At 40.4% G+C, this 15,843-nt stretch overlaps 1 protein-coding gene across 3 annotated transcripts in view; it reads right to left on the minus strand.

Moving 5' to 3' along the window:
- Positions 1 to 15,843, minus strand: part of LOC121672837 (tomoregulin-1-like) — a 111,491-nt gene that overhangs the window by 27,250 nt on the left and 68,398 nt on the right. For all 3 annotated transcript variants that reach the window (XM_042045741.1, XM_042045742.1, XM_042045740.1), the window contains exons 3-4: positions 13,041 to 13,170; positions 6,779 to 6,805 (exon numbers count right to left, since the gene is read on the minus strand). In XM_042045741.1, the coding sequence (XP_041901675.1) occupies positions 6,779 to 6,805; positions 13,041 to 13,170 (157 nt within the window). The remainder of the gene's footprint in view (positions 1 to 6,778; positions 6,806 to 13,040; positions 13,171 to 15,843) is intronic.

Raw genomic sequence — 15,843 nt, forward strand, 5'->3', positions numbered from 1 at the left:
TACAACGGTAATGTGGCTGGGTTTCTGCTGAGGGCTTTCAATCAGGCTTGAAGCAAAAGTATCCATCTGTGTCAAGGTGAAGCTAGGTTTGTCTGAAGGCATGGCTTGGAAAGGGAGCTATGCTGTATATTTGTATTTATCACTGTTCCCAGTGAAGAGGGGGGAGCTGCAACTCCTCAGTAGCCATGTACAGATAGAATTCCTTTGCCTAGAAAAGCCCCTCTGAAAATCAATTCGTACCTGGTTTGGGATCATAATCATTTCTACTGTATCCCATGGGATCAACTAATCTCAAAAAGATTTTGAAAAAATAGGAAGGGCCACAGCAAATCCTCTTCTGCAGCCCAAAGTACAAAAGAACCCCTACCCTGTGATTCCCTCAGTAGGGCTAGCACTGGAAATTCCTCTCAAAATACCACAGTCCACAGAACTGCACATTAAGGACTGCAATTCATTCCAGAGCTTAGTGACTTATCCTACATTCCATTAACTTTTAGGGCAACTTTAATGACGCACTTAGTTAAAATGGAGATTGCTCCCATAATTTGAAAAAAAGTTGCAAACCTGCTCTTTTTGGCTGTAAGTATACATTTAAAGACAACACTACTCTTAGCTCTCCCAAATTTTTGGCAAATGATGTCTTGAATTCTCTTGACTACGCTGCTGGATCGTATGCAAAAGCAGTATTTGGCAGTATGGAAGGTCCTGCTCTCTTATCCAACCACCCAGCTGGCCTAGAAGCAAAGCCTGGCTTGGCACAGCAGACATCTATACCTGGCTGAAAGATCCTTTCCGTGTGCAGTGTGGACCATACACTGCAGCTTCAAGCATGCTTCAGGAAAGGCACCAGCCTTTGGAATTGGATTTTGCAAGAAGGGGCATTACAGGCTTAACAGGAGGATGCTGGGTCTACTTACAATTGAGGTGCCTGGAGGAGGGCAGTTTGAAGATTGATTCCCTAATCACAACCCAGCCAAGGTGACAGGCTGGCCCAGTGCTTATGATAATGACAATGTGTACACTTACAAGCAAAGGACGTGAGGACACGCACTGTAAGAACCCACCACCACTGCCCTTGTTAGGTGATAGGTATTTCACACACCTGAGAGCTGGAACTTCTGGTTTGCTTCTGTGCATATGACACCATGGATAGTGGTAGGAAAAGCTGGCATATTGCAAGACTGGATCAGCTTTCACACTGCAGAAACCTCCAGCTGGAGAACTCGAGTACCCATTCACTCCAGTGCGCTGCTTCAAATGCAGCTAACTCATTTTTTCTCCAAGGGAAGACACAACAGCTTCAGAGTAAGCACCAGGGAAATTAAGCATGACTAGATGATGGTGGAAAACAGAGAACATGAAAGTCACCAGATGCCAAGGGAGGTGTCCCACAATTTCATGAACACACTGGACGCCTTTCTGCAGGACCAGTGCAGGGTATATGAGATGAATCCATCCTCATTTGCTACCTATCCTGTGCAAGAGGGAAAAGGAATCTGTCTTTATGTACCTCTAGCCCCAGCATCCTTCCAAGCATGCTCCAACATCCCTGAAAAACCTACTTAGAATAAGTCTCCACAAACACAAAGCCTGAACATTCAGGCCCTTCGCCTCTGCCTTTATGAACCTTTGCTGAAAAAACAGCAATTCTTGCTTGTTTTATTTCAGTGTTAATTTTACCTACATCGAGTAGGATCTTGACAGAAATATATAGGGCTATTTGCAGCTAAAGTGATACTCAGTGACAAGCCACGTGATGGAACCCGCACTTAAATCTTTCTAAGTCACACACCATTAAATAGGTAAAAGACGTGATGCTACCTCCTATCCAGGGTGCTAATCACCGTCAAGTTTACGCAAGTCATATTAAAATACATTAAAACAAATCAGTAGCACTATTACAAATTAAAATAGAAAATATTCGAGGCTCTAAATTGTATGTGTTTATTCCACCCTGACTGTGTGACAATTACTGGATAAGTGTTGTCCCCAGTGAGGGGAAGGAACAGATGGCAGCCTGCTAAAAAGCACATACTGTATATCAATTTATTAATTACTAAATGCAATCTGCTAGACGTTCATCACAAGATACTTCAGTTATTAAATTTCAGAGGGATTAGAAATTCAAAACAAATTATTTTCATAATAATTAACTTAGCTATATGTATTGCAAGCATGCTATTTACTTAGCTGAAAAGGCTGAAATGATTGGGTGCCATCTGTCTAACTACCATTACAACTTTTTTAATATCAAAAGGGCATTTTGCTCAGGTACACAGACAAACACTGAACAAAACGGATTAAAAATTAATGTTATGGGCATAGTAGGACATTTAGAAATCTCACCCTTGTTGGCTGATTACTAGAGCACAGAACCTGCCTCTTCTAGGACAGTGATTTGTTTCTGAGAGGCTGGCTTGAAAAGCCTTTACCATTTGTTAGCTCTTTCATGGTGTATGTAACAAATGCTGATGGTTTTCAACGCGTTCTTGCAAAGGCCTTACTATATCACAAAGTCACAGCTGTAAGCTGGCAATCTACCTCTTTATGCACATGTGACAGTCTGAGAATCATTTTTTGTGCTCCAATCTACAAGTTGTGGAAATACATCCAGCAGGTCAAATAGTGTTGCAATTTACAGCAGGCGGAGATGAACACAAATCTGAGTCTGTACCTGCTCCTTCCCCAGTTCTGCCCCAAACTCTAACAAAACATTGATTAAACAAAGGGCCTAATTTTATGACTGTATTCTTCAGAACAGGGAAAATGCAGAATGATTCATATGAGAATAGAGAGAGAAGCCCACATCTTAGATGCAAGTTTAAAGGATCCCACCGTCTTCAGCCATGACCCCAGCTAAGCAACTCTTTAAAGTCTGAGTCTCTGCTCTCTGACATTGCCTTCTGCAGGGGTGAAACATAATGGTAGAATACTGAGGGTTTTGAAATTTCTCTCATTTCTGAATTAACATTCATATATTCTTCTTAGAAGTGGCTTGGGATACCTATTGCCACAAATGACCTACTGCTTGGTTTCATAACTACAATTTTTATTATGTTAATTGAAGTTTCAGACTTCTGAAATTACAAAAATGGGTAATTTTATTACAAATCAATGCTAACAGAGCATAGAAATGGAACTAGCTCATTCAGAATGTCAGAGGGCAACTAGACAATTGTGTCATCCTTAAAAATTATATTGCTTCATCTCATTCAGGCATGCTGAAAAAATTCTCCCACTCTTAATTCTTTTCCTAAAACCTAGTATCTTTTTAGCAGTAAACATGATTTGTGGAGAACCTGAACCAGTACTTCCACCGTCTTTAGTTGTTTTTTCTTGTAGCACATGATGACTTCTAAGGGAAGATATTGTCTGAAACTAACTTTGAGGAAGAGGACTTTTCTGGATTTTTGAATTGTTTCTAAATCTATTTTTTTTTTCTTAACGTAGAAATGAATGCATTAACATCATACAGTTTTGGAGTAGGAGGGAGAATCTGCATGCAGTCAGGTCTCAGAATCATTAATGAGATTGTTCTGCAATGAAATGCAGATAATGAAAAAGAACAGTGTGAATCAGTAGCACAAATCTTAAATAAACATGAGGCCAACAGCTTATTTCAGCAGTAGAGACTGTCTCAGGCAGAGCTATAGCAACTGAAAAACACAACTCTGATGCTTTCCCAGTACTTTCTTAAAAATCCACCAGCAAGCAAGCAGGGCATCTGCACAGCACTTGCGATGCTTCCTGAATGCACACAAGCAGCTGTGCTCATCCATTCCATGTGTGCAAGCATCACTGGTGCATACACAATCACACTAATTGCATGTTTAAGAAACACAGCGAACACTGATTCTGTGATCAACATCTGGAAATGCAAATCCTAGGAAGAAAACACAAGTCTCTAAGCCAGTATGTTTGCTTGCTTGCTGGTTCTCTCTCATCCTTGCATTTTTCCATCTCCCTTGAAGGTTCCTTGTGCTTCCAAGCAGTAGCTGTACCTAACCGGTAGGGCACAGAGGCTCCCCAGGGAATTAGGTTCCCATTGGAGCACCCTTATCCAAGAGTATGAGATTAAACATTTCGGCATGGGTGATTATTATATCTCAGTATATCCTGAGTTCCGCCAAAAGGAAATGGAGAAGGCTGGGCCAGGATGCAGTTCTGCAGCAGACAGTCCCATAGCTGAAACAACCAGGGAGGCAGGACTGTGGAGGGCATTGTAGAGCACCTCTACCCTCTGCCTGGGTTCGTATCCTTTGTTCTTGTTTGGATTCTAAACAATGCATCTCCATCCTCAGTATGTTCATCACTCTTCTAGAAGTTTGGTTTTAATTCTAAATTCCTTTAAATTGCAATAAATCCTTTTGGGTTTTAATGATTTCATGTCACACTTTTACAGCTACTTGAATTATGGACCTAAACAAATTCCAGATATGAAAGTATCCTTGAATTTTCAGCCAGAGCAGAGTTCAATAACCAAAGCAACAGTGGATTCCATCCTTTGAAGGATTGCTTTCAGACACAGAAAATGACTCAACATGCTGAAGACTAACCAACTGTCCCACAGAAGTATTACTCAACACCCAGTTCAGCGAGGAAGATGCACAGGGACAGGAATAATTCACTGTGTCACAAATAGCCTCCGATGTATTTAAAAAAAAGGAAGAAGAGCCAAGCAGGATATTCAATTTCTCATTGTTTAAATTTTCTTTTTCTTAACCTAAAATTGAGAACTAAACCCAACTGTTTTCATACTGAACAGAAGAAGGAACATTTCAGTTGGCCCAAAGGCACTCAAAAGAAACCCCAATAAAAGAAGGGCTAATGTCACAAAACTGCTGGAGGACAGAGTAGGTACATTGTTCCTTCTTAATTCAATACCCAGGCAGTGCAGAAACTCACCTGGGGCCAAGGGAACCAGATTCAATTCTTTATGCCTGAAGTGAACTGAATCTACATATTCCACCTCCCACACCAACTACTTCTGCAGGGTATCAAGGGACCACCAAACCTCCTAAGCCTATGGCATTCAATTTTGCATAAATAATTCAAGTGCACTGGCATGCTGAGCCCCAGCTAACAAAGCCTTTCCATAGCACGAATCCTTCCTCTCCATCTCTTTGTCCCAGGCTCAATGAACATTTCAAGTGAGAACAAAAAGAACAGCAATGACAAAGGGAAACCCATTTGAGCCTCTCTTATCCCCACAGGTAGATTTGGGTTCAGCCTCCTGCCTCAAATCAAGCAACAAGTGTATTTGAATGTGAACCTTTCACCTCTCCAGTGAGCAGACAACAAAACACAGCATGTTCTGGCCTATGCTTTTCCAAACTGCTCATAAAGCTACCCAAAAAATCCTGACATCTATCAGTTGGCTGCCAATCTCTTCCAAACCAACACAGTAACAATTACAAGGGACTTTAAAGGGGATTTTTGTATGCATCTGGAAAATGCTGAAAAAACCCAAACCCAACTAATCTCAACGGCATTCAAATTTTTCTAAAACTGTTATAAAAGTAAAAGTGAAGCATGAACTAAATTACTGTCATCTGTCTCCTGCAAGAACTGCATAGCAGTACCAAGGCCAGAAAGCTCAGCTTGCAGGGAGCATCTGTAGTGGAATAACAGACTGGGTTATTCCCAGTTAACAAATAACCCAGGAATAACTGGGTTATTCCTGTTAACAAAGGGGAAAAGAGAAGCAAACTGAGCTGGGGAAAGAGTGTGAAGCACCAGAAAAGTCACCTGTGGGGTAAGAAGAGGAAATGTTTGAGCAGAAAATTTTTCCTTCAGACAGTGCCCCAAAACAAACAAAGGTGAGAATGGCCCTGTCCTAGCAGCAGCCCAGGAATTTACTGATAGCATCTTATTAAGGGGGAGGGAAATGCCTCCCCTTCACCTCCATACAGGAAAAAAGAGGCAGCTAGCTCCTGATTTTTGAAAAGGTAGCTGTTACATTTAGTTACACTGTGATGCCATTGATGGTTTTCCACAAAAACACATTTTCATAGAACTATACAAGATTTACAGTACTTTAAAACTCAGTGCCATCAGTATGAAATGCAACACCTTCTTAATACTACCAAAGCCTAAAAGCAAAACAGTTTTTCTGTGTCTGTATATATCTGTGTCTCACATTTTTCATTCTATATGTATTCTTGCTAGTAATATCAAAGACAGAATTAAGATAATCTTTTTTTAATCCTTGGAAGAAGATTAAGATATGTTGAAAGATAGGAGCAGTTCTACCACTACCAGCTGTGCTACATTCCCTCTTTGAATATACAGCTTTGAACATAAACATGTAAAATATTTTATATAAACAGATATCATAATGCAATTTTTATATATTTTAGGCAACAAGCTTTACCAAGCATAAGGTAATAACTAAATAGATACTTTAGACGTGAAGGAAATGAATGCAAGGAAAAGCATTGTAAGAAATTTATTGTGAATGGACATTTTCTGGAGAGAAATACAGGTGAAATAGGGATCTAAATATTGCACTATATTGCTGGTAACAAATGAAAAATTATATAGGTCAAATCTGAAACAACAATATTGGTCAAATGCACACTACAACCTATTCCTCTACCAGTACTGTTCTGAGATGGTCCAATAACACTGCGACATTAAAGCTTATTTTAAGTGCCATAATTTTCCCACAATTCATGTGGTATACAGTAGCCATGTGTATATATTATGTGTATAAAACTGACACACATTAGTTAAAAAGAAAGGCCAAAAGCAAATATAAGCAAAGTTTGGTACTCACCTCCTTCTCCTGACCCAGAGCCATTATCTGAAAAAGAAACAGAGGGAGAGAAAAAAACAAGAAAGCAAATGAAAATATTGCTCCAGGAGCAGCTGTTTGTTCAGGAACTTGTCACTGTAAAACATGACACAGATGTTATATTTCATGAGCTGGCTGTAAAAACAAACATCCCACATAAGGTCTGGCATCCTCTAATATGGTCTATCCATACTCACTGTGCCCGAGTCTCTCTTCCCTGTCAAGATGTTACTCAAGGAACAGCATTATTCAATACTGAAACTAAATTGCTTTCCTAGCCTCTTTTCAACTGCTAGAGATTAAAACTTGTTAAACCCAAAAGACATGAAGAGTACAAAGTCCGATTTTGGGAATGTTTATTTTTCCTTACCCTCTAGCCCTGGGAATGGTACTTCAAGGAGTAACACATTGATCACCTGACTGCAGAAGTACCTCCAGAAGACAACTAATCCTCCAAGTAAAGCTGATTTAAGTAATCTAATGACAAAATAGCTTCTCTCAGCTGCGTCAGTCACTTCACATAAAGATGCTCTAATGGCATAGTTATTTCATTGACATTTGACTGACTGGATTAGCATCTGAGGAGTGACAGCTTTCGACTGGATCCCATTTGCATTAGCAGTTCAAGTGTCAGCAGGACTTGAGCTTCTTCACCACCCCCGGCCAACTAACTCTACTTCAGAGCACTGTGGAGCTGTTTAGGGACTTTGCATGCACATCCTGCTGGGCAGCACTCTGCACAGGCTTCAGCTTGCACGGCAGTAAAGACAAGCCCTCAAACACATGTTCTGAGTCACAAAACTTTCTGTCTTTCCTGCTCAAAGGAGGAGGAGAGGAGAGAATGGAATGGCAACTACTCTCTGTGACTTGTTCCCCATTCCCATTAGATTAGCTTCTCTGGAAGCTGAGGAGAGGAGCAGAGCACACACTCTGCTCATCCCACATCTCTCCTTTCATGCCTGCTTTGGTGATGGAGAAGGCAGCTGAATTTATTTGCAAAAAAACTGAAAGAAGAAGGAGGCCAGACAGAGAGAGGAGTGGGAATCTTACTTCCTCCACACATGAGGTCGTTGTTCACATCAGAGGAAAAACCAAACGCTCTGTTTGCTCAGTTCCCTCCCCTGCTTTTCTTTAAGGAGCTGTATTTCTAAGAATAATTCCCTCTAGTGCGTGGATGAAAGTGTGAAATTCCACGTTACTGGGTCACTTCACACATTGAAAATAATCTCCTGTCACATGGAGTATCAGGAATAGAGATTTGTTTTTCTTTCACTTTAATTTTCCTTTCTTTTCTCCTATGCCACTACTTGGTGTCTAACAGGCCGAGCTTCTTACCTTACAGAAATTAGTGCAAAAACAGGCAGGTTTGTTTTTCCATTGATAGTGACCCACTTTACTGACAAAGCAGACAATCCCATATAAAATGTCATTGTTGAGTCACTGAGAAATATGCCTTATGATGCAGTATTGCTTCATTAAGAAACTTGAAGGAGTATAATTTACTTATATGAGTTAATATATAGGCTTATTTGCGGTGGTGAAATTGTGTCATCAGCTGTTTTGGGGGAGAGGAAGCTGACATACAAACAGGAGCAAGTCCAACATGTAACTCATATGAAAGACAAAGGGTAAAATGTCTCAAAGAAGCTTGACTTGTTCCATATTTTTGTTTCCAACTCCCACTCCCTTGACTGTTTTCCCCTGTGCATTCAGCCCTAAGGTGAGAAATGCTGCTCAGCCCCAGCTGAGGGGCTCTGGCTGTGTCCTGTGTGTGTGGGGCAGGGCTGGTACAGCCACACACTTGGAGAGTGCCCTGTAAATCATAGAGCTGATGCTCAGACCACTCCTCTCTATAGATCATTGGCTTGATATACATGAAGTCCACTTGGCAGGACATCATAGCAGCAAGATAGATTCATTTCCACTTCTCTGGACTTTCAGTTCTCAAAAAGCGATTAAAAAGAAAAAGAAGTGTATCCTCTAGAACACTGTATCATTTTCAACTTTTCCCTGGGAGCTGTGCTAGGATGCTAGTCTCCAGGGTAACCATGCTAAACTAAGCCAGTGTTCCTGCTTGTTTTTTTCCCTGAGCCTTGGCTAGATTTTCCCAGGCAGCTGCTGGTTAAAAGAGTAGCGTTTTTTTCCAGCTTACTTGGACAAGCAGCCCTGCTCTTTTCAGGCCCTTAATGAATTCAGGGTTTTCAAAAGTTGCCTTCATGCACCAAGATCTGTCAAGAAAGATGCCCAAACAGGTGAAGATGCTGGGCACAAACAGCATTCCCCCAGCCACTGGTCAGTAATTAGAGAAGGAGTGATTGACCTCTACCTTTACTTAAGCCACCCTTTTTCAAGTAGACTTATAAAGATTGAGAACAGCCCAGATGAAGACTTGGGAATGCTGGTGGATGAGAAGCTGGACATGAACTGTCACTGTGCACTGGCAGCCCAGAAAGCCAAAGGTGTCCTGGGCTGCAACCAAAGCAGTGTGGCCAGCAGGGTGAGGGAGGGGATTCTCCTTCTCTGCTCCACTTTCCTGAGACTCTACCTGGAATGCTGCATCCAGCTCACAGGTCCCCAACACAGAAAGGATGCGAACCTATTGGACTGAGTCCAGAGAAGGACCATCAAGATCATTAGAGGCATGGAGCACCTCTCCTGTGAAGAAAGGCTGAGAGAATTGGGTTTGTTCAGCCTGGAAAAGATGGGGCTTTGGGGTGACCTAATTTCAGCCTTCCAGTTCCTGAAGGGAGCCTACAAGAAAGATGGAGAGGGACTTTGTGCAAGGGATGTAGTGACAGGATAAAGGGGAATGGATTCCAGCTGACAGTAGGTTTAGATTAGATATTAGAAAGAAATTCTACTGTGAGGCACTGGCACTCCAGAGAAATTGTGGATGCTCCATCCCTGAAGGTGTTCAAGGCCCAGCTGAATGGAGCTCTGAACAACTTGGTCTAATGGAATATATCTATACCCAGGGCCATGAGGTGGGAACTGGATTATCTTTGAAGTCCCTTCCAAACAAAACCGTTCCATGATTCTATAAAAATATGCTAATACACAAATATACAGGCTTCCGCTGCGAGCTGCTTTTATCCATGAAGGAGTTTCTGGATAAAATACACAAAGAAGGACTTGGATCTGACACAGCATCTGGATGCTGTAAGCACTCAGCTACAGTCAGAATCTCCTTTTTTGTTCTTTCTGAACAGGAGCCATTTCTGTACTGTGGGTCTGCTTTGGTGCAGAGGCAGAAAAACTCCCCAAACCCAAAAACTCTTGCAGCCTCTCTCATTCAGGAGGGATGGCTTTTAACTCAAACTGGCATGAAAATTGAACCCATCTCTTCCCCATTTAGGGCAGCAGCTCCAAACTGCTAAGTACAAACAGAAGGGCAAACAGTCCACTAACAAATTTTAAGCAAGCAGACCCTTCTATAAGCCACTCCTAAGAGAATAATTCCTGTGTCTGTTTCTACTTCTGCAAATAGCTTTATTCTCCTTTTTTTTTTTTTTTAAACTTAGAAATCCCAACAGAAAACAATGGACTATGGCTTCAAAATATATACAGTACATTGAGAAACTGCAAGTTTAATCAAGTACTACATCACTGTGTGGTTACAATTTCATGTGCATATAATATAAATCTGGCAGCAGTCAAAATCAGTATTAAAACCTGTATATGCAGACTCAAAATTTCAACCATACATTCTCTTTCATTTCTCTAATCAACCATTTTTAATGTCAAAAATTGCATTTTGTTTATTCCTAAAGCACCTATAATTGACTCTTTTTTAAACACTGCTTATTTTAGAATCTTGAAACTCTGACAGCCTTCCAACAAACAAAATAAATAAATACGTTGCAAATCACCTATGTCTGTAAAATTTAACCAAAATATTACCTGGCAAGAAACAGAATAATGATTTAGTGACTAAATCACTCAGTATAGTCTGTTCCAGTGCCGTAGCTACAGGAGGTATCAATCCCTAGCAAATGGGAAATATTTCATTCCTGTATGAGATTCAGAAGTCTGATATACTTTAAAAATTAAACAGTTGTTACAACACTAAGGAGGAATTTCATCCTATTGTCTTGGGTGCATCCCGCCAGGATGAAGCTTTGCTTTGAAAAACAAAACTCTGATAGGAGACCAGTGAATCTATACTTGTCTCCCAATGATGCCCTAGAACAAAGCACTTTAATAGCAAATTCAAAGGCACCCAGTGAAAATTTATGGGGGTCTACAAAATATTTTTTCATTTCAGTATCTGATTCTCCATTATACATGTAACAGATCAAGAGCACAAATATGCTGCCATCTTGGCAGGGCATGGAGAGGTTCTGGATGATGGCTTTTATCATCCAATATTTTCACGCCACTTGAAGCACATCAGACACTCAGGGAGCAGCAGGTACTGTTCTAGTGGACCTCTGCTGAGGCACTTAAAGTTGCACCAGTGTAGGTGCAGTATGCAGCCTGAATCACAACCTCAGTTTCACAAATGTGTTTTCAGTACTTTCTGGAGCACTGTGTTTCAGCATGTTTCTTAATCTGCTACACTAAGTGCTAAAAATTATGCTGCATTTCCTGGGTTTTATGGAGGACTTTAAGAAAAGGAGAGGAAGGTTGAAAAAAAATTCCCATACTAGCTGAATAACGTAGTAATTAGCTGACAGCAAACTGAGGTTGAGAAGAATCGATTTTTCATTTTGAAATTTCTTTTTCTTGGTAGAGTAGAATGCACATAGAAACAAACACTTTTTGTTGTTCCGAAAACATTATCCTAGAATTTTGTTTGAGTGAGAGAAAGAAGCCTTCATGCTGTGTGTCCATTTAGTAAAATGATTAGGGCATGAAATTAAAAAATATTTATACTTTAACATTTACTTATACATCCTCAGTTCAAACCTTCATATTTATTGGTGTTGTTATAGTAATATGTGAGTCCTCCCAAACTGGATTTCATTTTTTTCCTCTTTCTGCTGAATCTGCACATAATTTACAGGTGGGAGATTGGGAAAGGCAGCAGATTCAGTCATCTGCCTGAGGGATGCTGGAATTATGCTTCTGAGCTGGGCACAAAACATGGGCTTCCTTCTGTATTAGGACCAACAACACAGATTGTTTTGGACCTCAGTAAACATGAGCAGACCTCAGTATAGGTGTGTGCTGCAGTCAAAGGCCTTAGAGCAGCTGGTGTGAAACATGCTGCATTTAAATGAGGTAACTGGGACTGGCAGCAGCAAGGGCTTGGACTAGGTATCCTGCACGTGCATTTACTCTAATTTCTAGATAAGATGCTGTAGCTACCAGTGAGCTCCAGGCCTGATAACTCTAAATTGTCACTGCAATTACCAACATAAAGTTAGCAAGGAGTGTGCATCTGACCCATGGTCACGCTTTTGGCTACCATATAGATGTGACTTTGTTTAGATTAATCTGAGTAGCTATTCTGTATCCAAAGATGAGGGATGTCCCACAACTTCATATTTTCTGTGTCTTATTTATGTACCAAAGATTGCAGTTGTTGGCACTACTGAGTTATTTATTCATTCAGAGAAAGCCAGCCATGCGTCTGGTCTCACCAGCTTTGAATCTACCCAGAGGTTCAGAACACCTCTGGTGGCTAAAGTTTCTGTGTCAAAGAGGACGTTGCAATATTCAAGACAGAGAAAACCTGCCCCATGTATTTGAAAGATGAGGAAAATCTATGCTTTAAGTGTGTGGAAAGACAAAAAAGGCTAGTGCATTAGAAAGGTCAGGTAGAATGATTTTGTCAGTTTTGCATATCTTCAGAGTAATGACCTGAAAATGATGCCTTGGATACAGGTAGAGCAGCAGTCAGGATGATCAGTGTCACTTGCTGGATGTCACACTAATTCTTTATATCCAAAAAATAAAAGTCCTAAAGAAATGGCTAATTTGGAGTCTGCTCCAAATTTGTTGAAAGCCTTTTGATGAATATCAAGGCTCCTCTATAAACACCACAGAAGCATTCATAATCTATTTTCCCAGATAAAGTACTTCAACTTGTAATGTTTATTTATTAATCTGTTAGCATATCAGAAGATATAGCAGACTTCTTATCTAGCAAAAGGTTCTATTCCTAAAGAGGACTTGGGCTTTCCACATTATTTCATTCTATGAAAAGCACCAAAATTTTAATTGCTGGAATTAAGGGCAAAACTAAAGAGCTAACCATAAAACATCATTCATTAGTGACACAAAATGATGTTTTACATACCAGAATAACAAGGTCCTCTTGATACCATTGTTATCTCTTTCTGGTGCTTGCAAGCAGCTCTCCTGAGGAAGCATTCATTTTGGTAAGTGTCTCCATTTGATCCACAAACTGGAATATAGTTTGTGTGACACTGGAAAAGAAATTATAAAATAACCCAGTCATACAGAAATCAGGTGATTAATCTCAACTGCATATTAATAACATGAATATAATAGCATAATAACATGAAGATAGTTGTGTTACCAACAGCAACTTATAACTCTTTTTGCTGAAGAAAGATTTGAAATATATTAGTTTTTCAGTATTACTATATGTATTCCTCTCGGATCACTGAAATAATAGTCTAACTCCACATGGACTGAACATAGGAACTCAGTAGGAAAGATTAAAAGCACAAAATAACTATGGTGGGACTTTTTACTGGCTAGAGGGAATATGCCAGGCATCCAGAAGTATTTGAAGGATGAACACTGAGGAAGGAGAAAACTTCTTCAAGATAATACAAGAAAGTATGACTAGGCCCAGGGGGATGAAACCAAGCAAAGGAGAATTTAAGGAGAACAGTGCTTAAAGGGAGATTTGTTGACCTTTTTGTTCAGAACATTCTTTCAAAGGAGGTGGAAAACAATCACCATTCTCATTAAATTCAAGAGCATCATGAGCCTTTTCTTGGTCAACAACTATAATAATGCTTTTTTATTACTACACTGAAAAATTTAAATCTTAAAGTTAGTAGAATTTGGTACAAACAAAAAGAAGGAAAGGTAGAAAGGAAGAATTATCATTCAGAATAGCTTTTGCAGAAGCTGCCTGTATTTTGCTGTTTTCTTAAATTCTAAGGGAGATGGATTATAAAAATGCATAATGTGCATTGAAATCCTGGGACCACCAATCTGCCTAACATCTGAGAGTGCTGCACGACTTCCTGCTGAACTGGAGACCCAAACCCAGCTTCACAGCATGGAAAAGGAGATATTTCCCTGTTTGGGGGTGCAGTGGTAACTGTAATGTCAGACACCTTTTCCATCTTCAACACCCCAATGTAAAAAGAACCCAACCAAAAACAAAAACCAAGAAGCAATGATGAAATACAGTGGCCAAGAAATTTTTTAACCACATAAAGTTTATGATTAAACTGGTGTAGTTCAACCCATGAGACTGCAAGCAGAAACAATATTAGCTAAGCTAAAATGACTTAAAAGTACAAGAGTTTCTTATCCAAATTCCAAATGAGAGTCTCTCGCACAACAGTTTCTTTGTGCTTTGGCATACATAAAGGTCAAAATATTCAATTGTTAAAACATAATTTTTAAGGGTATTACCCTCCAATCCTTTGTCATCCTGCCATAGATGACCAACTGAGAATGAACTAAACAGGTACTGACAGAAATAAATCATGTTGACAGCTCTGAAAATTATTTCTAACAGTTTTGTAATACTTTCCCATAGTAAGTAGCTCTCAGACACTCAACCACAGCCATCAGTCCTATCACATGCCATACTGCACAGCCATTTCTAGAGAATAATTAGGCAACTCCTGAGCGGGACAATACTTTTCAATAGATAATTCTCTGTTCAATAGATAATGTTCCATTCTCCTTAAGTCTCTGTGTGATGTTTTAAATTTGCAGGTTTTCATCCCGAGGATAGAAAATGAAAAGTGAAGGGATTCCTTTTTTAGTTTGGTAAGCCTTTAGTGATTTGGTACAGTACAGCCAAAAGTTCTCCTGCGAGCGTCCTTTAAGAGTAAAGTTGTTTTCTTGTGAGGAAGTCCTCTAATACCTCAAATGACCAAAATGGAGAGCATCTCTTCATGGGCAAGATCTGTTCAGCACAGGGTGCCATGGGAAAATCCTTCCGAGCTTCATCCAGTGCTGTGTGATTTCAGAGTTCCCAACATCTGAATGGGTTGTAAGATTTGCTCATTGTCACTTTGCTCCTTTTCCTATTCTGTCTTACTGAAGCTGTTATTTTATTAAACTGGTTGTTGTCAAGTCTTTCTGACTGAGATTGAAAGAGAGCCCCATGATGTCTCTCTCTCTTCTCACCCCACCTCACCCCATCTTACCTCCCCCACTGGTTCCTAATGCACTCACTAGATGTTGATCAGATTTTCATTCAGGTTTTGTAAAACTTATCCAAAATACAGCAAAAGACCTTTCAGCCTGCAGAGCTCTTGCTGCCATGACACTATAGCTGTTTCAAACAAGTTGAAATTTGTCATCCATTTCCCTCAATCTGAAGGAAGTTTGTGCCAGTCTTGGCCTCAGTTCAGGGGTGGCTATGAATAGTTGTGCCGCTCTGCTCCCCAAAACACCCCTCTGTCAGGCAGACCTCATTGCAGTTACAATTTCCTCGTGAAGGGGAGAGGAGGGGCAAGCACTGATCTCTTCTCTGTGGTGACCAGTGACAGGACCCAAGGGAATGGCCTGAAGTTGTGTCAGGGGAGGTTTAGGTTGGATATCAGGAAAAGGTTCTTCACCCAGAGAGTGTTCAGGCAGGGAAGTGGTCACAGCACCAGCCTGACAGAGTTCAAGGAGCATTTGGACAATGCTCTCGGGTACATGGTGTGACTCTTGGGGATGGTGCTATGCAGGGTCAGGAATTGGATTAGATGATCATTGTGGGTCCCGTTCGACTCAGCATATTCTGGGATTCTGTGATTTCCCTCCAGCAGGAACATCTTATCTGACCACAACCTGGATCCCAGACCAATTTAATTTTGCAACTCTCTTGTTAGGGCACATTTTTCTAAAAATTGCAGTTTTAGCAACATACGAAATACCTTGCTGGATAGGACCAG

The sequence above is a fragment of the Corvus kubaryi genome, unplaced genomic scaffold, assembly GCF_017639235.1.
Source record: "Corvus kubaryi isolate FWS band 111438036 unplaced genomic scaffold, C.kubaryi_AGA036_p1.0 64999, whole genome shotgun sequence".
Lineage (NCBI taxonomy): Eukaryota > Metazoa > Chordata > Aves > Passeriformes > Corvidae > Corvus > Corvus kubaryi.